Source organism: Pantherophis guttatus, chromosome 2 (genome assembly GCF_059756535.1).
Source record: "Pantherophis guttatus breed Tessera chromosome 2, ASM5975653v1, whole genome shotgun sequence".
NCBI classification, from domain to species: domain Eukaryota; kingdom Metazoa; phylum Chordata; class Lepidosauria; order Squamata; family Colubridae; genus Pantherophis; species Pantherophis guttatus.
In genome coordinates, this window is record NC_142064.1 from 276,487,364 (window position 1) to 276,511,311 (window position 23,948).

Below are 23,948 nucleotides of genomic sequence, written 5' to 3' on the forward strand. Positions count from 1 at the left end.
AGGGAGGGAAAGGCTGGGCTCTTTGGCAGCCTGGAGGGTTGTGGGAGAGAAATCTGACCCCAGCTGTGTCCAGGTGTGAGCATACCTGAATTTTAAGACATTGGTTTTTCCAGTGTTTGAGGTTGGTGAAGCTGCAAGGACCAGACCATAGAACTGACTTCAGGTGATGGAAACTACAGAATCCCATCACAATACTTGGCCGATCCTGATGAAATGCCCTTAGATCCTCTCTGAGGCCTTCCCTGTTTCTTGCCCCCAACAGAAAAGCAGCAGTTCCTCTGAGCACCAGAAAGAGATTTCCTTTTGTTTACAGTTCCTAAAGTAGAAGAATCAGGAGGAGTCTGGCAGCCCCTTTTCTGAAGGCAAATTCTGATTAAAACGGATGAACTGCAGCTGAGTTCAGGAAATGCAGAGAGTAGCTGGACTGATGCTTCAGGAGTCAGAAAAGAAAGTACCAAAGTCTGAGTTTTTTCCCATTAGAGACTAACAGGATTTCCTGCTTTAAAGGTCAAAAGGTCACTCTGTGTTGCTGCTCTAAGAAAGAAGCTCCACATTATTTTATGATACGATACATGAATTCCCGAGGCTCAGCATAAAACCCAAGGAAAAGATCCCTCTCTCATAAGCGTCCCTAATGTTTTTTACACTGGACGTCCACATTTGCAAAATTCAAATTCTAATTTTTTTATTGATGATTGTCACCACGATACAAGAAATATTCAAATGTAATTGTTATGCTGATATCCCAGGGAAAATTTATTACATGTATTTAAATATTTGTTTTATTTTTCTGGTTGTTTATAGCAAGCATCAATTCACAAGTGGCCTGATTGCTATTCAATGGGAATCCTGAATTTTGTGCAAGAGAAATTTAAATTTGAAGTTCCCTCCTCAAACCTGCCCCCCCTCCCCCAAGCAATACCAATTTATGATGCTTTGCTAAGACCATACTTGGAATTCTTCACCCAGTTTTGGTCGCCACAATATAGAAAAGATGTGGAGACTCTGGAAAGAGTGCAGAGAAGAGCAAGAAAGAGGATTAGGAGCCTGGAGGCTAAAATATATGAAGAGCAGTTGCAGGAATTGGGCATGTCTAGTTTAAGGAAAAGAAGGACGAGGGAAGACATGATACGTTCCAATATCTCAGGGGCTGCCACAAAGAAGAGGGAGTCAAGCTTGTTGCAATATTTTCAGGATCAGACTCAATAAAGATAATAGAAGTTAAAGCTTTAAATATATTTCTTTTTAATTATGATAGGCATTCTATATTCACTGAATATTCAAGGTAGAAGCGACGAGAATGGTGAGGGTGGCTCCTTATATATACAAGGGGTGGAGCTAGGAATGGGAGTGGTAAGTTATGAATACATTAAAGTCCAAAGAATAAGTTAACCTCTGATGTTCCATATATACATTATTTACACATTGGAGAATAAGGCATTTACATCTGACAAATCCCCCTCTAAATGCCGGTTCGTTACACAACACCAATTACATTCTGATTCAGGACAATATAATACATATAATTTAGAAGTTAAATATTTGTGTTGTTTAGAAGGTAAGGGTTTTGTTAATATGTCAGCTAATTGTTCAGAAGTATCGCAATGTATTGCTTTAATGAATCCGTCTTGAGACAGTTGTCTCACATGCTTAAACTTTATATCAATATGCCTGGACCTTTGTCCAATTGCATCGGATCTGGATATTTCAATGGCCGCTTTATTGTCTTCATGCATAATAAATGGTAAGGTGGGTTTCTTCCAAACATCAGTGATCAGATCATTGAACCATACAAGGTTGTTTGCAGCTTTGGACAAACAAACATATTCCGCTTCTGTAGTAGAAGTGGCTACTAGTTCTTGTTTACCAGTATACCAGTAAACTGGACAATCATTCAATAGAAAAACATAACCAGAAGTACTCTTTCTGCATGATGTATCACCAGCCCAATCTGCATCAGCATAACAAGTAATTTTTGGTTCTCTGTCATTATTGGGTTCCAACATTAAACAAAAATCTAATGTACCCTTCAGATATCTTAGAATTCTTTTGACAGCTTCCCAATGATACAAGGTTGGTTTACTAACATATCTTGACAATAGATTGAGAGGTAATGCAATATCTGGCCTAGTCCAATTAGATATATAAAGGAGTGAACCTATAACTGATCTGTAAAATGTGTTGTCTTTAAACTCAGGGGAAGATTCATCAGTGTTTCTAAGAAAATCAGTTTGCATAGGGGTGTCACAGGTTTTAGCATTATTTAAGTTACATTTGTTTAGGAGTTCGATGATTTTATCTTTCTGTGTAAGTTTGAATCCCCTTTTAGTTTTGTTAATTTGCACACCAAGGTATTTATTCACTTTACCCAGAGATTTCAGTGAGAAGTGTTCATTTAACTTATTTACAAAGATTTCCCTGCTCTCTTTATGCTTTCCAATGTATAAAATATCGTCCACGTAAATTAATACAAATTCAATATGATCATTACTCTTTTTTACAAAGAAACAGTTATCAGCAGTGGTGGCGTTGAAATCCATGGTCTTAAGTACTTTTACCAAGCAATCGTACCATCTTTTGCCGGATTGCTTTAATCCGTACAGACTCTTATTTAATAACCAAATTTCGTTCTTATTAGTGTATTGACTGTGTGGTGCTCTTACATATATTTCCTTATCTAATTTTGCATGTAAGTATGCGGTCTGTATGTCATATTGGAATACGTCCAGATTGAGTGCAGATGCTACTACAAGGGCTGTTTTGACACTCTCTGTTCTCACTGTGGGTGAATATGTATCAGTATAGTCTTCTGGATATTTTTGTGCATAGCCTTGTGCAACTAGTCTAGCCTTGTATAAGGTATTGCCTCCTTCTAAGTTCTTAATTTTATAAATCCACCTGGTACCTATAATTGTTTTATCCTTAGGTGCGATCGCAGGTGTGAATACATTTAATCCTTGTAAACTTTCCATCTCTTTTTCCATAGCTAGTTCCCATTTTTCTCTTTCTTCATGTGGAAGTTTCAATACTTCTTCATATGTATTAGGTGTTATTTGTTCTCCATTCATATGCATTATGTAATCTTTGTATTTATTTGGTATTTGGTTTCTATTGTTTCTAATAGTTCTTTCAGGCTTGCTATGGTTATCATGCAAATATCTAGCTTCCTTTTTTGTTAATGTGTCTGTCTTTATTTTATGCTGACTATTAGTCCAAGTTTTGGTTTTGTTCTTACTTTTGTTAATATTTTGATTTTCTGTTGTTCCTTCCTCGCAAGATATCGTATCTTTACATTTATTAGGAAATATTTCATTAAGGTGCAATTTTGACCAATTGGCCTGTTCATGGAACACAGCTGTTCTGGATACTATAAATTTGTTATTACTATCAATAAATCTGTACCCTTTGGTTCCAGTTTCGTATCCCATGAATCTTAATCTCCTGGATACGTTTTCTCCCTTTCTCCTCAATTGTTTAGGTATGTGTACGTCTGCAGTGACTCCAAATATGTGCATGTGTGATAATTTGGGTTTTCTATTGTACATCACCTCATATGGTGTCTTATTCACAATACTGGACCAGGTTCTATTTTGAGTGTAATTCGAATAATGTAATGCCTCTGACCAAAATTGTTTGCCTAAACCAGCATCCTCTAATGTGCACCTAATCATGGTTTGTAGTGTGGAATTTTTCCTCTCTGCAACTCCATTTTGAAATGCAGAAAAAGGATTGGACGTGAAATGTAACATTCCTCTATCCTTTAACCATTGGGAGAATTCTTTAGACATGAACTCACATCCCCTATCTGTCATAATTTGCTTTATTCTGATATTATGTTGTGTTTCTATACGTTTGTAGAATTCCTTAAATTTCTGAAATGTTTCATCCTTGTGCTTTAATGTGTAAACAAAACCATATCGGCTGTAGTCATCCACTATTGTTAGGAAGTAACGTTTTCTATAGGTAATTGAGGGACTTAATGGACCAACTAAGTCCATATGTACCAAATCAAAAATATTGTTAGTTGATCTGTTAGATTTTTTTGGTCTGGGACTGGTTTTTAGTTTGGTGGACTTACATACTGAGCATTCCAAATAATTTTCACAATTTTTTATTTTGACACCTTCTGCGTGTTCAGTCATTTTTTGTACTACAGGAAAGCTTGCATGTCCTAACTTCCTGTGTAAGATGTGAGCACACTCATCATGAATTGGTTTACCTATTTTTGGTTTCTTTTCCTTGTATGTGTTTTTGTGATCATGAGTTATTCTACACTCATCATTGTCACTGTTACTGACATTTTCATCATCTGCTTCAATACAATCTTCCATATTTGAATCAATGTTATGTAAACATCTTTCTTTAGTTATCAGATAGGGTAGACCTCCTTTTATCATTACAGTACCTACATTTGTTTTGTTCTTTTCTATAGTTGCTTTCCCCTTTGAGAAAACTATATTGATATCAGATTCTCTGCTTAATTTTATGGCACTTAGTATGTTGTGAGGTATTTCTGGGATTAATAATACCCCCTCTATTTTCCCTAGACCAGGCAAGGTCACATTTCCTTTGCCTAGTACTTGAACCTTTTCTTGATTAGCTACCTTTATCACAAACTTATCTTCTATAAATGAAGATAATATACTTTTGTTGTTGGTGGTGTGATTTGTTGCACCAGAATCAATAAGCCAATTGTTATTCTCATCCTGCTGTGTTCTGGTGCTGTCTTGTTTATTTAGCCCATTCAGTGACCCAGATTTCCTCTCTTTTGAATTTTCTCTACCCCCTCTACCTTCTTTGTAATTTGGTGGGCTTCTATATTTGTGTCTATCTGTGGAAGATTGTCTGTAATTATATTTGCTCCTATATTCTGGTCTATGTCTCTCTCTTGAGACTTTGGGGCAGTTTCTTCTACTATGTTCCCTGGATCCACAATTGTAGCATCTAAAGGCCTCATTATGTTTATCTTGAAAGACTACTTTCCTAAAAGGTTTGTGGTCTGTTTGGTTACTGGATCGATTTTTTCTTGAATTGTCTTCTGCTATCAATTTGTTAGATAGACTTTCTATGGATAAATATCCCAAATTAATGGTATCTAAGTGTGACATAAAGCTATCCCATGATGGATCAAGTGAATTGATAATAACACTTTTCATTGTTTGATCTGAAATCACTTCCCCCCTCAATTGTAGCTCAGCTCTTATTTTGTTTAGATTTATCAAATGCTCACTTATAGAAACCCCTGGTTTTACTCTAGAGGAAAAGAAATCCTTAGACATTCTTGTGGTTGTAGCTACGCTATCGCTGTGAAATAGATTAAACATGCATTGAATTATTTCTGATACAGTTAGGTTTGGTTTGATGCTATGATACATTGCAGGAGACACGCTAGATATTATTATGAAAAATGCTCTATGATGTAAACAATCTATTTTTAAAGTCCAAGGTCTTCTTGGAGGGCTAGTTATAAAGAATAGTAAATTTTCTTTCATGAAAATAACCTGAAGCTGTTGATACCACTCTTGTAAATTAATGCCATCAATTCTAAGTTTTGGGAAGTCACTGGGTAAGTTACCTACATTATTCTGTCCATTACTTACAACCTGGGGCAGTCCGTGATCTCTCAAGTGCAGGAAATTACAGAACGGCATTGGGATGCTTGCAATGAGTCTGCGCGGTTCTCTGGCCAGTTCAAGTCCTTCTGGGTCGTCTACGTAGTTTCGCACATGCGCGTTGTTCATTTCTTCTTTGGTGGCGTCGTGGAAGGTTCTCTCCCTTTCAGCTCTCTCGATCCGCTCCTCCTCAGATGAGTCGGTCTCTGGCTCGGTTTTTGGGGTTCTGGTGGTGGTGACGGTTCTTTTCTTCTTTTTGTGTGCGTTGGTATTCGATTTTGTCTGTGGTGTAGGGCGAAATCGGCATGGCTCTCTGGGCTCGGGCGTCGTCGCTTTCGAAGTCAGGATGGGAGCGTGCAGGTCTTGAGTCGCCGGTTTGATTTCTTGGTTCTTCGTAGATGTCTTGGTAATTTTCAGTCTTGGCCCAAAAGCAGCAAAAAGCGTTTTCATTGCTGATTTTACTTGAGATTTTGTTAAATCGTCTTCACTTTCTGATTTTGGATCATCTGAAGAGTTTGAGACTTCTTTCTCACTTTCTTCGTCTGATAGTGTTTTTCGCGCCAGAAATTTTGAACTGAGCGTTTTGATTGGCTCTGCTCCATTCTCTTTTGAAGTTCGTTGAAACCAAGATGGCTGCCATTCAAAATTTCGCGCGGGATCACATCTTTTCTTTTTAACAACTATTTTCTCAGTAGTCATCTCACTTACGATTTTTTGATCTTTGGGTTTTTCTTTAATGACGTTTTTCTCTCTCGCTGCTCCGCTGTTCTTCAGCATCTCCTGGAGGTCCGCGATGAGACTTTCATCATTCTTTTGGCTTTTTAGTATCTTTAATATCTCTGACCTGAGTTCGTTATTTTCTATTTCGATTTCTTTCTGGTCATTATTTTCACTCATTAGTTCTTCTTCTTCAGTGGTGTATTCTTCGGATTCTCTCGAAATCGCATTGGTGGATTCGTTGATCATCTCTTGATCAGTTTCTATTTCTTTGCTGTAGGCCCTGGTGTTGGGCCTATCTTTCTTGGACATTTTTAATTACTTATTGAGTCAATTAACCATCCTCTGCTACCAGCTTGTTGCAATATTTTCAGGATCAGACTCAATAAAGATAATAGAAGTTAAAGCTTTAAATATATTTCTTTTTAATTATGATAGGCATTCTATATTCACTGAATATTCAAGGTAGAAGCGACGAGAATGGTGAGGGTGGCTCCTTATATATACAAGGGGTGGAGCTAGGAATGGGAGTGGTAAGTTATGAATACATTAAAGTCCAAAGAATAAGTTAACCTCTGATGTTCCATATATACATTATTTACACATTGGAGAATAAGGCATTTACATCTGACAAAGCTATTCTCCAAAGCCCCTGAGGGCAGGACAAGAAGCAGTGGGTGGAAACTAAACAAGGAGAGAAGCAACCTAGAACTGAGGAGAAATTTCCTGACAGGGAGAACAGTTCATCAGTGGAATGACTTTCCTTCAGAAGTTGTGGCTGCTCCATCACCAGAAACGTTTCAGAAGAGACTGGAGAGCCACTTGTCTGGGGCCTCTGGAATGAGCAGGGGGTTGGACTGGAAGACCTCCAAGGTCCCTTCCAACTCTGTGACTCCGTTATTCTATTTCTGCCATTTGTGGGACCATCCAGAACCTGCTTATAACCATATTCCATTTTTCATGCTAAAGTTCTGGAAGCACAAATTATAATTTTTTGTTATTCCTGGACTGGCCAAGGAAAATGAAAGTGTACATTTAAAAAAAAAGTCTAGGAGATATGAACTATTTTACTTTAAATAATAAAATGCAAACACTCAAACTGAAGAAAAAAGCATACAGAGCTGCCCATTTCCACTCAGAATCATGGCTTATTGGAGCAGCCTATAAAAACAACAAAAATGTTTTTGTTTTAACAAATTTTGTTTATATTATTGTGTTGGTGAAGTTTTTGTTTTGTAACCTGCAAAGAGTCACAAGGTGGCAAACGGCTGTTTTTGAGTGGAAAAGCCAAAGATGAATTCAGTTGCCTTCATGCTGGGCTGGGGTGAGAAGGAGGCAGCGTCATGAGGACACGTCCTCTAACAACGGTTAGCAAGGCGCCTTCATCTTACCTTGAGAAGGACAGAAAAATGAGCCCATGGAGTTTTGAATTTGGGGAAATTCCAGCTTTCACTTCTTTAGGTCTCTTCTGTGATTGGGAGGATTGTTTGGGGTTCTCTGTCAACGATCTGCTCTTTCTCCCAATTTAGAACCAACCAATTCAAAATCCAATCTCGGGCTCATCATCGGCTGCGTTGTGGCTGCTCTTGTCCTGGTGGGTGTGATTGCTGGGATCCTCCTGGTATTCTTCAGTAAGTATCTTTTGGGGGGGAGGGGTGATGGAAGGAAGATGGGGAGATTCCCCCCTAAATCTCTCCCTTTGGGGAGCTTCTTCTGGGCTTCCTTCTGTTTTCTCAGCCCTCTTGGGGAGCATCTGAGATCTCAGCCTCTTGCTGGGACTCCAGTCATTTGTATTTTGAAGATCTTTCTCTTTTTATAAATGGGAAAAAGTGTCTGTGAAATATCTCCTGGGGTTCTTCCTCCTACAGAGGGAGAAATTGGGTGATCTCTCGTGGATTCTGTTGAACTTTCACTGATTTTTATCTTTGCAGAAAGACGTCAAGATGACTACAATGCAGCACCAAGTGAGTGAATTGTCCTCTTTCCATGTAATTTCCAACTTAGAACAGGCTTCAGAGGCATCATCACTTGAGGATTGTTTGTGTGTGTGTGTGTGTGTGTGTGTGTGTGTGTGTGTGTGTGTGTGTGTGTGTGTATTTAAAAACAAAAGAAACTCATGAAGCTGCAGTTGTGCTATTTCCTCCTAAGAACTAAGCTGGGGAAGGAGGCCCCCTTTTCATAACAGCCAGGCTGTTCTTGGGAGTGAAGATCTAGGACAAGAAACCCTCAAGAGGATGAGAAGATCCATGTGGGTGAAATATTTCCTCTGAGTGAGAAGCTGCTGTTTTCCAAGTAGGAGGAACTTACAAAATTCAATTTACTTGCACTGGTTTGTTCCTGCAGAGGAGAAGGGAAACTCTCCCTGTTGGATTTCCAGGCACTTTCATTCAGGCAGGGAAGGCAGCCCACAGTCTGCGTGGTGGAGCCTGGCCCCCTTTGGAGGAAAGAGCCCTTCACTCCTTAGGGAAATAGGAAAACCTCCACAATGCCGTGATCCCCAGTGGTCGGAGACTCTTCTGGTGAGATAGCTGAGACTGGCTGAATCTGGAAAGGAGGATGTTCTCCTCTCAGAGACATGTCCAGCTGGGTTTAGGTTTGGCACCAGCTGATACCCCAGGACGCAGCCCAGGTGGGATAGCAAGTGGTCCTCTGAGAATCTTCTTTGGCTTTCAAGGGGCCTTGTGCCCCAAATTTTTGGTTGTTACTCCCTGTTTTGGAGCTAAGTTCATGAAATCAGTTGGGCTTGTTCCTACTGTACCAGCCTCCCTACCTGAGTGCTGTAGATTATTTGGGGTTGGCAGTGGAGTTCCCCAGGATTATGGTCTTGCGAGAGGGGTCCTTGGTGCTCTCTGAGCTTGCTTGACTAGCACTGAGGATGTTACCTAGTTATGGTAATGAAACATCTGCAAGAAAACAAACAAGCTCACAGAACGGCTTGGCGGCTTTGCTCCCTGTTTTTTAAAGGGGAGACTAGGAACAACCCAAGATGACCTTCGGACAATCATGCACAGACAGAGAAGAGAGGGGGCTGGATCTCTTGCCATCCTTTCCCTTCAGCTGCTCAGCTTTCTTAAGCACACCTGGGTTTTAATTGCACTCCTGAAGCTTTACAATCTCTTGATTTATGACTAGTTCACTTCTGACCTATTTTATAACCTGGACTTTTACAACTTTTTTCCCCTCCTCTTTCATTGTTTACCATTAAGTTTAAATTATTATTTGTTTATTCGTAAGAAAGTTGCAATGGATTTTATGTTTATATGTACACAGGATTATACTATAAATCTTGCTCTTTCTATCTTTTTTCTTTCTTTTTTTAAGTGTCTCAATATTTAACTCTGAATTTTTATGGAAAAATTTCCCCTTTTTTAACTCTGGAGGAAAAAATCCTTTCCCTCTGCTTATCTGCTTCTCTTGTCTTTGAGTAGAAAACCAAAAGTGTTTTTCATGTCTTCGAAAGGCGATAAATTATTTTGGGAGATAACTGAAAAAAGAATGCTCTCCAATTTACAGGATCTACGACAGGTCAGTTAGGCTGCAAATAGATCTACAAGATTATAAATTTTGGACCTCTTTTGCAAGGGGGAAATTGATTTCTCAGCGTTCAACTGGGGAGGGCATAATATGACTTTTCCTGTTTTTTCATTAATTTTTTTCAATGTTTTTGTTTAGTTTTGTTCTGTCTCTGTTCAATCCTTTTCTTTTGGATTTTAATCTTTTGCATAAAATACAATAAAATGGTCAATTCTAAGAAAAGTGGAACAGGAGATCCACAGTTTGGCCAGGCTCCTTTCCCCCTAACTGTTGCACACATATCATAAGAATACGAAAATAGTTTGCTGAAAATAAATGGTTTTGCCTTCTTCTTACCTGAGTTGCTTCCTATTATTGGAAGTTGGGAATAACAAGGATTTTCCCCTCCTGGCTGTTCGGAGACCCTGAGTTCCCTTTGAGTGGCAGGAAGGGGAGGAACCAAGGCAAAAACTGGGGGGGCTCCTTGGGGAGGAGGCAGCCATTTTGCTCCTGTGTCCAGATGTTTCTCTTGCCTCAGGCTGTTGGCCAAGTGGCTGGTCTCTGAGCCTCACCCAGTGGCCCTTCGGGAGACAGGAGTTCAATGCCCAGCCAGAGCCGTCCTGATTCCCTGGCAGAAGGGCAGCTTCTCCTGCTTCTGGGAGATCCTCTCTGGACTCCTCAGCTGCCCAATAGGATGCAGTGGCCCAAGAGTGGGGAGACCCCTGATGGATGGGAAAGATGTCCCCCATATTACAGAAAGTCTTCAACTTACGACCACAATTGACCCTAAAATTTATTGAGTTTTACCCCGTTTTACGACCATTTTTACGACCAGACAGTTATCGAGTCTGGCTTCCCCATTGACTTTGTTTGTCAAAAGGGGACCACATGATCCTGGGACTCTGCAACCGTCATAAGTATGAGGCAGTTGCCAAGCGTCCGAATGTAAATCATATGAGCCACGAAGATGCAGAAACGGTCATAAGTGTGAACCATGGTCATATCTCCTTTTTTCAGTACTATAACTTTGAAAGGTCAATAAATGAACTGTTGCAAGTCGAGGACTACCTGTATAGCGGATGCTTTCTGGGAGAGGAGTGAAAAGGGGGGGTCTTTCACTCCAATTCCTTTTGGGCTCCCCAGATGCCCTCAAGAGCTCCCATCTTTGACAGCCTAAAAAGGGGACAGTTTCCACCTGCAACACAAGAGTCACATTCAGCCTTGGGCAGCTAATCATGTAACCCACAAAACTTTTAATGTTATAATAAACAATGTAAAAAAACAATAGAAGGGTTTACGGACGATATTATCTAATTTATATGCAGTCCATGACAATCCCTTTTCACTCAGTGCTGCCCAGGGAAGCCAGAAGGTTGGAGACGGCTGCTTTAAAGCATTTGGTGAGAATTCAATCCCTATTTGAGCATATCAATTCAAAGGTTTTAGAAAGTTTCTCCTTACTTCTAGGTTGGATCTCTCTTTAAGAAGCTTCCACCCCTTTTTCTTTTCTCCTGCCCTCTGGAGCTTTGGAGAAGAAGCCGATCCTTTGTGGCAGCCCCCCCTAAGTACTGGAAGGCAGGTATCATGGGTCCCCCCTCCCCGATTCTTCTCTGCCAGAGGCTAGAGACCCATCCCTCCTTCAGTCTCTTCCCCATATAAGATTTGGCCTCAGGATCCTTTATGATCTTTTGTTGCTCTTCTCTGCACACTTTCTAGGGTCTCGGCGTCTTTTTTTCTATCGTGGTCCCCAGAGTTGTACCCAGAATTCCAAGGGTGGCTTCACTTGTGCAATATAAACCGACATTATGGCTTCTCCTGATCTTGATCTTCTCCCTCTGTTGATGCAGCCCAAGACGGCCTTGGCTTTTTTGGCAGCTCCCCCTGATCCCCGGCTGGGAGGGGCTGTGCGGGGTCTCCCCTCCCCTTTGCCTGCGCCCCTCCCCCCAGGCCCTGAAACACCTCCCACTTTTCCCAGTCCCGCAGTTCCGCCCCTCCCCCAAGAGGCGGAATCCCTGGAAGGGGATTTCCTGATGGAACTTTCGCTTTCCTCTCCACGTCTCTCTCGCCGGTTGCGCCTGGACCTCTGCCTAGCAACAGTGACGAACATGGGGTTATTTTTTTTCTACTGGTTGAGTTCGCCCAATCGCCAGCGGGCTCTGGATTGTTGCACTGTTGACCACCCGGAGCCCCTCTCGGTTTGCTTGCGACTTCAGGAGAGCGGAGCGGAGGTTGAGGATCGCGGCCAGGATGGCTCTGCGCTCTGCGCCCTTCCTGCTCCTGGTGTTGGTGGCGGTCGCCCTACGAGAGAGCTGCTTCGGTGAGTCCCTTTGGGGGCCTTGGGGGGGTTTCTCCCTTTTTATCTGCCAGGGAATTTCTCTCTCTCCTCCCCCCCAAAATATTTATTCCCAAAAGGAGAATCCTCTGGGATTAGGCTCCGACGTTGCCCCCCTCCAGGAGAGCCCCTTTGGGAACAAGACAAGGGTGGACCCTCCAGATGTCAGTCAAGTCTACCTGGGCACCCCGAAGCTCAATTCTTTCTCTCCCTTCCAAAATGAAGATTGTTGGAAAGCGGCGTTTGCACGTGATCAGGTCAGTTCACAAACTTCCTGGCTGCCTCCGCCCAACTCCCTCCGCCTGGATCCTCTTTCCTGCCTTTGGCGGTGATCTGTGGCTCTTTGTGGCTTCTGGTGCTGGGAGGACCCGGCTTGATTCTCGGTTCCCTGCATTGGCAGAGGCGGAGACTGGTGCAAAGGAGCGACCGGGATAAGGCTGCCGTGTGAATGCAGCAGGATGAGAGTCTGGAGAGAGAAAGGCTCCTTCAATAACCTTCCTCAAGATTCGCCTTTCTTCCTTTTCACTTTCTCCTGGCTCCCCCTCCCCCTCCCACCGCATCCTAAACCCCAAGATCCCCCAAATTTTCCTTTCTGGGACAGGCAGGGATTTGCCTCCTCAGGTGATCCTTCTTCCATTCCAGAAGCCACCAAAGTGGGAAAATTTGCAAAATTAAGAATATTTAAAATGTAATATTATGATGTTATTATTCCTTAGTAGTCAGGAAGGGGCCTTCGGAAGTTCCTAGCTGATCGCTGAGAGAAACTATCACTGAAGCATCTTTTCCAAAGGCAGAAAGAAAAACCGTCAGGATCTTAACCATTAAATAGGCTGGGTTGGAGGCAGAAGAAGAGAAGCAACTCTGGATGCTGACCATGAAATAATGAACGGCTTGCTTGGACACAGACAGTCCTGACTTGAGGAGGATTCATGACTGTGAGGATGTCCCACCTGCGTTAGATTCACACATTTCTCCTCAGCCCCACAAGGGAAAGAAGCAGGTTCTGGATCATGGAGAGTCCGATCCCCCCCTCCTTCTGTTGGAGAAAAGCTTTGATCCCTTTGGAATCTGAAATCTCCCAAGAGCTAGAATTGGATCTGGGGCTCCCTCTCCCCAAAAGCTCTTGAGAAGCCACTGGGATTGTGGGGAGGAGCAGGAAGAAGGAGGCCCAGGCCTTTGCCTTGGACTGGGAAGGCCTGGGAGACCATACTGGAGGGAATGGGCAGTAGGAGCACAGGTAGTCCTCAACTTACAACAGTTTATTTAGTGACCATTCAAAGTTGCAATGTCATTGAAAAAAGTGACAGCATGACCATTTTTCACACTTATGACCATTTTACTGTCCTCATGGTTACGTGACCGAGATTTTGATGCTTTTGGCAACTGATTCATATTTATTTATTATTTTTTAAACAAGTTATATTGGTTTTTTCTCCTCTCCCACATTCACCCCAATTTTTTTTTTGAACAGAGTGTTGACCGTTTCTTATCTTATACAATTAATCTAATTCAAATACATTTTACTCAATTACAATTTTTGCCAAAATCGTTTTTCCCTTTTCTTTTTTTTTAAACATATCCCAATATTTCTATATTTGCGTACATAAACACCATCTTCATTTGTCCCTAGATTCTAACTTTACTATTTATTCATATTTATTCTCTTTTATTCTTAAACAGTTCATTCTTTATCTTAATATATTTATATTTGTTTGTCGGAGTTGCCTTTCTTCCACTTCATCTTTTTTATTGCACAGCAATCTTTCTCCTCAAACCTACCCTCTCCCTCTTCCCTATCTCTTCCTACTTTCTTTCCCCACCTCCTTCTTCTCTTCTCTACTTCCCCTTCCCTTCTCCTTCTCTCTTCCCCCGTCTTACCTTTTCTCCTACTCTAATTTCCCTTCCCTTCCTTCCTCCCTACTCTTCCATCCCTCTCTCTCCTTCCTCCTCCCTTCCAACTCTCTTCCCCTCCTTCATCTCTCTCTATTGCTGTATTCATTTTCAATTTAATATTTTCCACCGTGGAGGCCAGGCAGCCCCGATCCCTTGTCCTTTTAATTATTAACAGTATATTTCATCTTATTCCTTTTTTTTTTCAAATCTTTACTCAATCTTCTAATCCTTTATCTTTTTTACTTTTACCAATGTATTTTTTCTGCTTTACTTCTTGCAAGTATAACATTTAAATCATTTTTATAATTTCAATTTCATTCAATTTTACATTCAATCTTCCTATCTTAACAATATATTTCCACTTATTCAAATATATATTTATAAAGCGCATCTTAATAATTTCTCATTTTACCCAATCCAATTAGTTCTTAAAATATTCTTAATTTGCCTTCTTTTCTCTTTTTGATTGTTTCAGATATATAGTTTGAAATATTCCAATTATTACATTTCCCCCAGCAAGTTTAGTCATATTATTAAAACCTATCATTCTATAGACCTCCGATATTATTAAGCATATGATACTTATTTCTTATTATTTTCCATCTCTTTTCCCTCTTTCTTATATTTCCACTGTAAATCCCAGTGTAATCATTTAAATTTTTTATATTTTTCCTATTCCACCCTCTTTTCCTTCTTTGTTTCTTTTCTTTTTGTCCATACCTAATATTACAATTGTTTAATTTTCCATAGTCAGTCTCTTTATCTTTGTCTTCTTCATTATCCTTCTCTCCTTCTTGTTTCTCATTAGTCATTTCCTTTTCATCTTCAGTGCATTCTAGCTCAGTCTTTACATCCTCGAATTTCCATGCAAATTTATAATCATTTCCTTCATTTCCAAACACATCGACTTTATCAGTTCCTGTTCCATTTTATTCTTTCCGGGTTGATATTATTCCAGTTTTAAGTCGCATTACGGTCCTTCTTTTTTAATCATCAAAGTCTATCCTCTTATAGGCAAAACATATCATCCTTAGTTCTCGCCAGTTATTGTTTCAAAAGTTCAAGGTTTTATTTTTTTTTCCTCGCTTCTTCAAAGGTTTTCTCAAAACAGACAATTCCGTTTCATGCTCTTCTTTCTCCTACAGATGTCTCTCTATAATCCACCGTTCCACTCAGCTAATTAACAAATCGCCATTTTATTTGTAATCCACATCCGTTTTTACCAAGTTAAAAAAGAGAAAAAAAAGTTTTTCACTTCTTCTTTCACCTTTATATACAACCAATCAGTTTGTAATCCAATCCAAATTAAATCCAAGTTCCAAATTTACATTTCTATTTATCAATCACTTTTAATTCTTTAGTCGGGTTCTTCTATGGCGCGCTTGTCATTCTCACTTTTTCTCTTCATCCGCCATCTCTCCCCGTCGCTATTTAGCCGCTATTTCCACACCGGGGTAATTTTAGTAGTTTAAAATATTTAGAATTTTCTTTTTATTGTCTATGGGTTGGCCAATCACTCACCCAACACCAACACTCTGTCCAAATCTTCCCTCCTGCACATCGCTTGCTCCAGAGGCTTCATGGCGATTCACCCTGATCACCGCCTCCCATCACCGACTCGGAGAGTTTCTCGGGCTATCCAAGGAACTTGCCTGTCCTTCTTTAGACACTGAGCTGCCTCTCCTTCTTCACTGTCCCTACAGGACAGTTTCAGTCCGAAGACCCCTCAGGTGTCGGTTCGTCTAGCTGGTTTTTGCCAGGCTCGTTGGAGCCCTGCATTTTTCCAGCCAGTCACGCTGCGCCACTTCTGGATTCTCAACTGATTCCTATTTATGACGGTTGCAGTGTCCCCGTATCACCTGATCCCCTTTTGCAACTTTCTGACAAGCAAAGTCAATGGAGAAGACAGATTCACTTAACAACCCGGTTATTAATTTAACAACTGCAATGATTCATTTAACAACTGTGGTAAGAAAAGTTGTAAAATGGAGCAAAACTCACTTCACGAATGTCTCACTTAGCAACAAAAAATGTGGGCTCAATTAAGGTCATAAGTCGAGGACTACCTGTATTTATTTCTCTGGGCTTTGGAGGTTCTGCCCTTTTGTATGCAGACCCAGGTTCTGCCCAAATACGTCCCATGAACGATCCTGAAAATGATCTTCAAAATCTTTGGTGCCCTGAAATAATTTCTGATCTGAAGAGCTTTCAGAATGGACACCAAAAAGGGGCCTTGGGGATTTTCCAGTTTAACGTATTTCCCAGCAGCATTTTATTCATTTTATTTTCTTTTGATTCTTTTATCCTGCTTAGAAGCGGTTGTTTTTCTGTTCATTGGGCAGCCTTAGAGTCTCTACCGTGTTTGTATTTTGACAATGGAAACTAAAAGGTGACTTAATGTGATTTTTTTTTTGGTCATTGTTCGGAAAGTTTTCTGTCTTGTGAATTGAGCCTGTCCTCCAAGAAAGGGCTGAAAAAACTTTGATGCTCCTCATTCAGGAGTTTGCATGATAGAAACTGACAGAATTTTGTATTTTTATGTTGGATTCCCCAGAGGGGCTTTAAAGATGACAGGACCCCCCAGACAGAGACTGAATTTAGGGAGAGGACCAGGGGTGAAATCTAAAATTTGTTATCTTCGGCTAAGAGGTTGTAAAAAATTGTTTTCAAAAGGCTCTGAGGATCCAAGCTGAGTTCCCTGATCAGCAGACGCTTTTTTAAAAAGCCTCTGCAGATCAGGGAACTCAACTGGGATCGTCAGAGCATTTAAAAGAAAACAAGGGTTTTTTTCTTTTAAATGCCTTTGATGAGCCGCACAATCATCAGAGGCTTTTTTTTTTTACTTTTAAAAGCATTTTTTCGGCCGAAGTTGTAGAAAAAATGCTTTTAAAAGTAAAAAAAATGCCTCTGATGATTGTGCGGCTCAGCTGGGCATGGGGGGGGGCAGTGGGAATTTTTGCTACCGGTTCTCTGAACCACCCGCCTCCATTGCTATCGGGCGATCCGGTCCAAACCGGGAGCATTTCACCCCTGGAGAGGACCCCAGCTGAGCCCCCTCCCCAAAATATGGGCGTTGGCAGGAGAAGCTCCCAACATCCTCCTTGGGGGCAGGGATTGGGGCCAGGGTGGAGAGGCCAATGGTTTTCTGGGGGTGAGGAGAATTCTGGGAGTTGAAGTCCAAGTGTTGGAGTCTGAGAAACTCTTAATTTAGGCCTTTACCTTGAGAGTCATTGATCATTGATCCATCTGGGAGCGCGGGAAGACCCCTTGGAGGCTAGAGCTGAGGATTTTGTACAGTATCTGCATGACAAAATCGCTCAAATTCAGGAAGGCTTGGACTCTGACGGGATAGGTTCAGACTGGGTGATGGAGGAAGGTCTTGAGAGTGTTATCTGGGAGGAGTTTGACCCGGTGACTCCCGACGATGTGGACAGGATTCTGGGTAGACTTAGCGGGGCCACATGTCTATTGGAGCCGTGTCCCTCCTGGCTGGTGCTGGCTTCTCGGGAGGTTACATGAGGCTGGTTCCAGAGGATTATCAGCGCTTCTTTGAGCGAGGGTTGCTTTCCCGCCGCCTTGAAAGAGGCGGTGGTGAGGCCCCTCCTCAAGAAGCCCTCCCTGGACCTGGCTGTTTTAGCGAATTATCGTCCAGTCTCCAACTTCCACTTTGTGGTGAAGGTTGTTGAGAATGTGGTGGCGCGACAGTTCCCCCAGTACCTGGATGAAGTGGTCTATCTTGATCCATTCCAGTCGGGTTTCAGACCTGGGTACAGCACAGAAACGGCATTGGTCGCATTGGTTGATGATCTCTGGAGGGCTGGGGACAGGGGGTTTTCCTCTGTCCTGGTCCTATTAGATCTCTCAGCGGCTTTTGATACCATCGACCATGGTATCATGCTTCGCCGGTTAGAGGGGTTAGGGGTGGGAGGCACCGTGTTGTGGTGGTTCTCCTCCTTTCTCTCTGACCGGTTGCAGTTTGTGTTGACAGGGGGCCAGAGGTCAACCTCGAGGCGCCTTGTGTGTGGGGTGCCGCAAGGGTCGGTCCTCTCGCCCCTTCTGTTCAACATTTATGTGAAGCCGCTGGGTGAGATCATCCGTGGTTTCAGGAAGCAGTTCCATCAGTACGCTGATGACACTCACCTGTACATCTCCACCCTGGAGCACCCCAATAATGCCCTTAATGCGATGTCCTGGTGTCTGGAGGCCGTGCAGATCTGGATAGGGAGAAACACGCTCAAGCCCAACCCGTCCAAGACTGAGTGGCTGTGGCTCCCGGCGTCCCGATATAGTCAGTTGGTGCCATCTCTGACTATTGGGGGCGAGTCGTTGGCCCCCACGGAGAGGGCTCGCAATTTAGGTGTCCTCCTGTATGCACGGCTGTCCTTAGAAGAACATATGACGGCCGTGGCCAGGGGGGCTTTTTATCAGGTTCGCCTGATCCGCCAGTTGCGTCCCTTTCTGGATTGGGACTCCCTACTCACGGTCACTCATGCCCTCGTCACTTCCCGCCTGGACTACTGTAATGCTCTCTACATGGGGTTCCCCTTGAAGAGCACCCGGAGGCTCCAACTGGTCCAGAATGCGGCCGCGTGGGTGATTATGGGAGCGTCATGGCGCTCCCATGTAACACCTCTCCTGCGCGAGCTGCACTGTCTTCCCGTGGTCCTCCGGGTGCGATTCAAGGTATTGGTTACCACCTTCAGAGCACTCCATGGCTTAGGACCTGGGTATTTACAAGACCACCTTCTGCTACCAATAGCCTCCCACCGGCCAATTCATTCCCACAGAGAGGGGCTCCTCCGGGTGCCGTCGGCCAAACAATGTCGGCTGGCAAACCCCAGGGGAAGAGCCTTCTCTGTGGGGGCTCCTGCCCTCTGGAATGAATTGCCCCCCGAAATGCAGAGGATTCCCGACTTACGCACCTTCCGCCGGGCCCTCAAGACGCTTTTATTCCAACAAGCCGGGCTGGCCTAATTTTTAAATTTTTAATCGTTAACTTTTAATTTTAAATGTCCAAACGGGTAGTTTTATTTTAATTAGATATGGGCCAAATTATTTAATATTTCTTAAATTGTTTTTTAAATTTTATATCTGTGTGTTTTATTTTGGCTGTACACCGCCCTGAGTCCTTCCGGGAGAAGGGCAGTATTAAATAAATAAATAAATAAATAAATAAATAAATAAATAAATAAATAAATAAATAAATAAATAATCAATCAATCAATCAATCAATCAATCAATCAATCAATCAATCATGTGAAGAGTTGGATAGCCAGGATCACAATCCCTTCCCGAGGTGGCTGAGGGGCATTTCTGCCTTTCTTTGTGCTGACGAAGTGCAGGATCAACCCCAGAGGAGGAGAAGGGTCAGAGCAGCTTCTGGGGAAAGTGAAGGGGGAGATTCAGAGGAAATCTGGTGCATTGCAAAGGTCCTTGAAGGAGAGTTTGAGGGCCCTAATTGGGTTGCTGAAAGGAAGAAATCTTGGTTTAATCAGACTGAGATTTTCTGTGGAAGGAGGAGGAGCCCCTCTGAGCCCTGGGTTCAAAACCGATTCTTGCTCAGATGGCTGAACTCTGGGAGGGGAGGGGGGATTTTCCAGCCAGGAACGGGGGGGGGGAACAGGGGGAAGATCTGGGGGGCTAAGTCACTTCATTGCTCCTCCCTTCCCTCCCACTCCTCTCTCACCTCCCCACCTTCTTCAGTCCCTCCAGAAGCTGCTTCTTTCCCTCTCAGTCACTCCCTTAGTTCACCTCCTGCCTCTTCTTCCACCATCTCCCCCTTCCTTCCCCCCCTTCCTCCTCTGCCCCCCAACTCTCCTCCTCGTCTTCTTCTTCCTTCTTTCTCCCCAGAGCTTCAGATGGGAGCCTCCATGGGATCAGGGTCCTTGACTGAAGCCCCCTTCAAGGTATTGGTTACCACCTTTAGAGCGCTCCATGGCTTAGGACCTGGGTACCTAGGAGACCACCTTCTGCCACCGGTAGCCTCTCACCGGCCAGTACACTCCCACAGAGAGGAGCTCCTCAGAGTGCCGTCGGTCAAACAGTGTCGCCTGGCAGCCCCCAGGGGGAGAGCCTTCTCTGTGGGGGCACCTGCCCTTTGGAACGAGCTCCCCCCGGAGATACGAAGGATCCCGGATTTACGCACTTTCCGCCGTGCCCTCAAGACTTTGTATTCCAATAAGCTGGGCTGGCCTAACTCTTTTTCATTGCTTAATTTTAATTTGCTTTTAAAAGGGGGTGTTTTAATTAGTATGGGCCAAATTTGTTTAATGTGTTTTAAATTGTTTTTAAATTTTATATTGTATGTGTTCTATCTTTGGCTGTTCACCGCCCTGAGTCCTTCGGGAGTAGGGCAGTATATAAATCCAAATAAACCTAAACCTAACTCTTCCCTTCCAGGCGCCTCCTCCCACTCCCTGAAGTATTTCTCCACCGGCATCTCGGAGCCCAGTCAGGGGCTGCCCCACTTTGTCACTGTGGGGTTTGTGGATGATCAAATCTTCAGTTCCTATGACAGCAACAGCCGGAAGATGAAGCCTCGAGTCTCCTGGATGGCGAAGGTGAGGAAGGACAATCCCCAGTACTGGGACAGAAACACCCAGGAAGTACGTGACACTGAGGAGGTCTTCAGAAGAAACCTGGAGACTCTGAGGACTCGCTACAATCAGAGTGAAGGTGAGTGATGGGTCAGGTGGCTCCTCCGGCCCCATAATCCCCTCCCCAGGAACCAGAGGGGGGAGAAATGGGTCCCTTCAAAGGGAAAGGCTGCTTCCACACCTTTTAAAAAGTCTTTTTTTATATGTTTATTCTTTTTTGTAAATCAATATAAATTTCTCCTTCCCTCCATAGCTGACATTTTCTGCCAAGTGCGGTTAATAAAAAGATGTTTAAATTTATCCTTCTGTCTTTCTGAATGTTGATATGGATATGGATATAAACTGAGGTAAAAAGAGACCGAAATCTCCCCTCCCCCCATGAAAGATGGAGGTTCTGGCCTTGGTGGATCTCCTGCTGTGGGGGAGGAAGGGAATTACAGATCCCCCCCCCCAAAAAAACCAGGCAGGTGGATCCTAATTAGATCCTGGGAGAAGCAGGTCCTCGTCCTTCTGTCTGTTTCCACCCCAGAGAAATGAGGGATCGAGTGCAGATCCACCTGGGGAGACTAGATCCCTTTCCTTCTCCCCCTTTTTGGAGGGGCGAGTGGGGCCCAAATGCCAGGAGCTTCTTCTCACCCTCCAGTTGGAAGGAGAGGCCGGGAGGACCAAATGGGGGGCTGGGGGCTTTTGTGGGGGGGGGGAATCTCAGGGCCAGGATCCTCCCAATCTTCATGGGGAAGAGACAGAAAAGAAAGAAACCTCCATTTGGGGCCCTTCCAGAGTCTCTCAGAGCCTTCATGGCTTCCCATCCTTGGTCCCTCAGGCTGAACTCCTGCATTGCCCTCTTGGTGGGGCTGCCCTGGAGGGGGGGAGACTCTTTCTTCTGCAGCCCCCCCCTTCTGCCATCTTTGGGGGACAAGATTCACCTCCAAGGAACCTTATTTGGGGAGGGTCTGCAAGCAAATGTGTGTGTAAAGAGAGGCTGCTTTTGGCTGAGGAAAAGCTTCTCCACAAACATCAGCCATTTTCCCTTTCATTCCAGGGAGGTGCAGCGCCCCCCCCCCACTTTCTTCTCCTTTTTCCTTGCCCATCCCCCCACCTCCAGGCAGACCCCAGAGCTCAGCCAGTTCTGCCCCTGATCCCTGAGGGTCTCCCCAGATCCCTCCAGGCCCCCTGCTGGCCTCTCAGGGGAGCAGAGTTGGACCCAGAGGGCTCCCCCTGGTGGAGAAAGGGGGAAAGAGACCGGCCAGAGTGGAGGGGAGCCTCCTTTCCAGGCTCAACAGCCCCAAATGTCCAAATTTTTCCTCAAAGGGAGGCTGCTTCCACCCTCCCATCGCCTGAGTCACCTTCTCTGGACCTTCCCCAGCTCCTTCCTCTCCTTTCCAAGGTCAATAACCCTTTGGGTGTCCAGATGAGACTGGGCCACTTGCTGCTGTTGCTAAGAAAAATATTCCTTTGTGGCCCTTTGAGGCTTCATTCCCACTTGCACTAAACCATGGTTTGTTTCTGGTTAGCCCAAAGTGGGAACCAGCCCTTGTGACTTAGTGCTATTTGTGAAAGTAGACAAAGATTTATGGTCACAGGGATCCCTGCAAGCTTTTGTGTAGATCAACCAGATCCTCTTTGAGACCATGAGATTCTCAGTCCCTCTTTGCAGCTACAAATTCAGGCAACTGTTCCCTCTTTGGGATCCCTTCCTCCCCCCCCCCACCCCCGAGGAACGGCAGAAGGAAAGATGGAAGGATCTCTGTCCCTCCGTTTCTTTTGCCACTCTTTCTTTTCTCAGTCTCCCTTGGGATTCTCTGCTGGCTTTTCCAGCTTCTTCTCCTTGGGAAGTTCAGGGACTCTCTCCTGGGGTGGGGAAGGGTTGGAATGCAGGGAGGCAGGTGGAGGGAGGGGAGGAGAGCCGTTAGTGATGGGGGATTTCTTTCCCTTGAATGCTAGGGAGGAAATGGGGGTGTCAGTGCCTGTGTCAAAGTCCCTGCAGGGCGGGAGGCAGCCCTGTCTGTCTTCAGGACTCTTGAAACCATCCTCCTGTCTGTTTTTTAGGCCTGCACACATTCCAGAGGATGTTTGGCTGTGAACTCCGGAGAGACGGGAGCAAAGTAGGGATTGAACAATATGGCTACGAAGGGAGGACCTTCATCACCTTTGACAAGGAGACCCTCACCTGGGTGGCTCCCGACCCCCAGGCCCAGATCACCCAGAGGAAATGGGATGCTATTCCAAGAAAGAATCAGGGACATAAGGCCTATTTGGAGAAAATCTGCATCGAGTGGCTAAAGAAATATGTGTCTTACGGGAATGAGACGCTGCTGAGGACAGGTGAGCATCTGGATCCAGGATGAACTTTCCTCCTTTATGGCTGAATCTCTTGTATACATTCTGCCACTTTGGGTCCCTAGTCTTTAGTCTGTTTGCCCTGGTGGGAATCCTCCTCCTCCCCTTCCAGCCCCTCTTGCAGGACACGGGAAGCCCTGTTTGGTTCGCATTGCCAGGCAGCCATTCAATGGACCAGGAAATGCAGACTCTGCCTGGCAGCTGTCTGGGTGATTCAGGCAGGACAATCACTTAAGGGTGTCCTGTTCGCTGCCCACAATGAGGCAACCATTTGGGGCTATTCAATGAAACCCTCATTAGCCAAACTGTAGTTGAGAGTGGTGGGCACCTTTAATTTCCCCCCATTAACTCTGCTTCTCCCCACATCCCATAGGCGGCTCCCTCCCTGCCTTGCACCTGATGGTGCACCTCCCACCCCCACCGCTAGAGGGCTCCACTTCTACCATTAACAGTAACAGTAATAGAGTTGGAAGGGACCTTGGAGGTCATCTAGTCCAACCCCCTGCTCACGCAGGAGACCTGTGCTAGGGATTTGAACTGCTAAACTGACCTTTCTGATCGAGGAGCTCAGTGTCTTAGCCACTGAGCCACCTAGTCAGGCTTTGTTAATAAGACGTTATCAGTGCCCCCACTTGGGCAAAGAAGGCCCTGGATGAAGGGTTCCTTTCTTTCCAGGGCGATGGGGGGGGGAGCAAAGTTTCTGTCAACCTTTCTCTTAAGCCTCAAACAGGTTCCCACAATTCTCAGTGAGCCTTTCTCAAAACAACCCTCTCCCCACCTTCAGGAACACCCCCTCATGCCCCAGGGGGGCTCACATTGTAATCTTTTCCTAGGATTTTTTATTAATTTACCATTTAGACCACCCTTCTCCCCTAGGTCTACCCCTTCCCCCCCTGGGGTCCTTGATCCCTCCAGGATCAGCTGGATGAGATTAGGATCAATGGG

At 44.1% G+C, this 23,948-nt stretch overlaps 3 protein-coding genes across 9 annotated transcripts in view; all 3 read left to right on the forward strand.

The window, feature by feature from the left end:
• LOC148115956 (class I histocompatibility antigen, F10 alpha chain-like) overlaps positions 1-23,948 on the forward strand; it is a 40,188-nt gene that overhangs the window by 11,390 nt on the left and 4,850 nt on the right. The window contains exons 4-5 of one of the 2 annotated variants that reach the window (XM_087884551.1): positions 7,859-7,960; positions 8,261-8,293. In XM_087884551.1, the coding sequence (XP_087740677.1) occupies positions 7,859-7,960; positions 8,261-8,293 (135 nt within the window). Of the gene's footprint in view, positions 1-7,858; positions 7,961-8,260; positions 8,302-23,948 lie in introns of those variants that run through there. The other variant, XM_087884552.1, reaches the window with a different exon arrangement.
• Positions 11,253-23,948, forward strand: part of LOC132710161 (major histocompatibility complex class I-related protein 1-like) — a 28,722-nt gene continuing 16,026 nt past the window's right edge. Inside the window, exons 1-3 of one of the 6 annotated variants that reach the window (XM_087884527.1) lie at positions 11,253-12,159; positions 20,467-20,742; positions 22,713-22,988. In XM_087884527.1, the coding sequence (XP_087740653.1) occupies positions 12,090-12,159; positions 20,467-20,742; positions 22,713-22,988 (622 nt within the window). In that variant the 5' untranslated portion in view covers positions 11,253-12,089. Of the gene's footprint in view, positions 12,160-12,310; positions 12,432-19,756; positions 19,974-20,466; positions 20,743-22,712; positions 22,989-23,948 lie in introns of those variants that run through there. The other 5 variants (XM_087884528.1, XM_087884531.1, XM_087884532.1 and 2 more) reach the window with 5 other exon arrangements.
• Positions 12,339-23,948, forward strand: part of LOC148115957 (class I histocompatibility antigen, F10 alpha chain-like) — a 175,546-nt gene continuing 163,936 nt past the window's right edge. The window contains exon 1 of the mRNA XM_087884565.1: positions 12,339-12,431. The gene's annotated coding sequence lies outside the window, so the exon portion shown is untranslated. The remainder of the gene's footprint in view (positions 12,432-23,948) is intronic.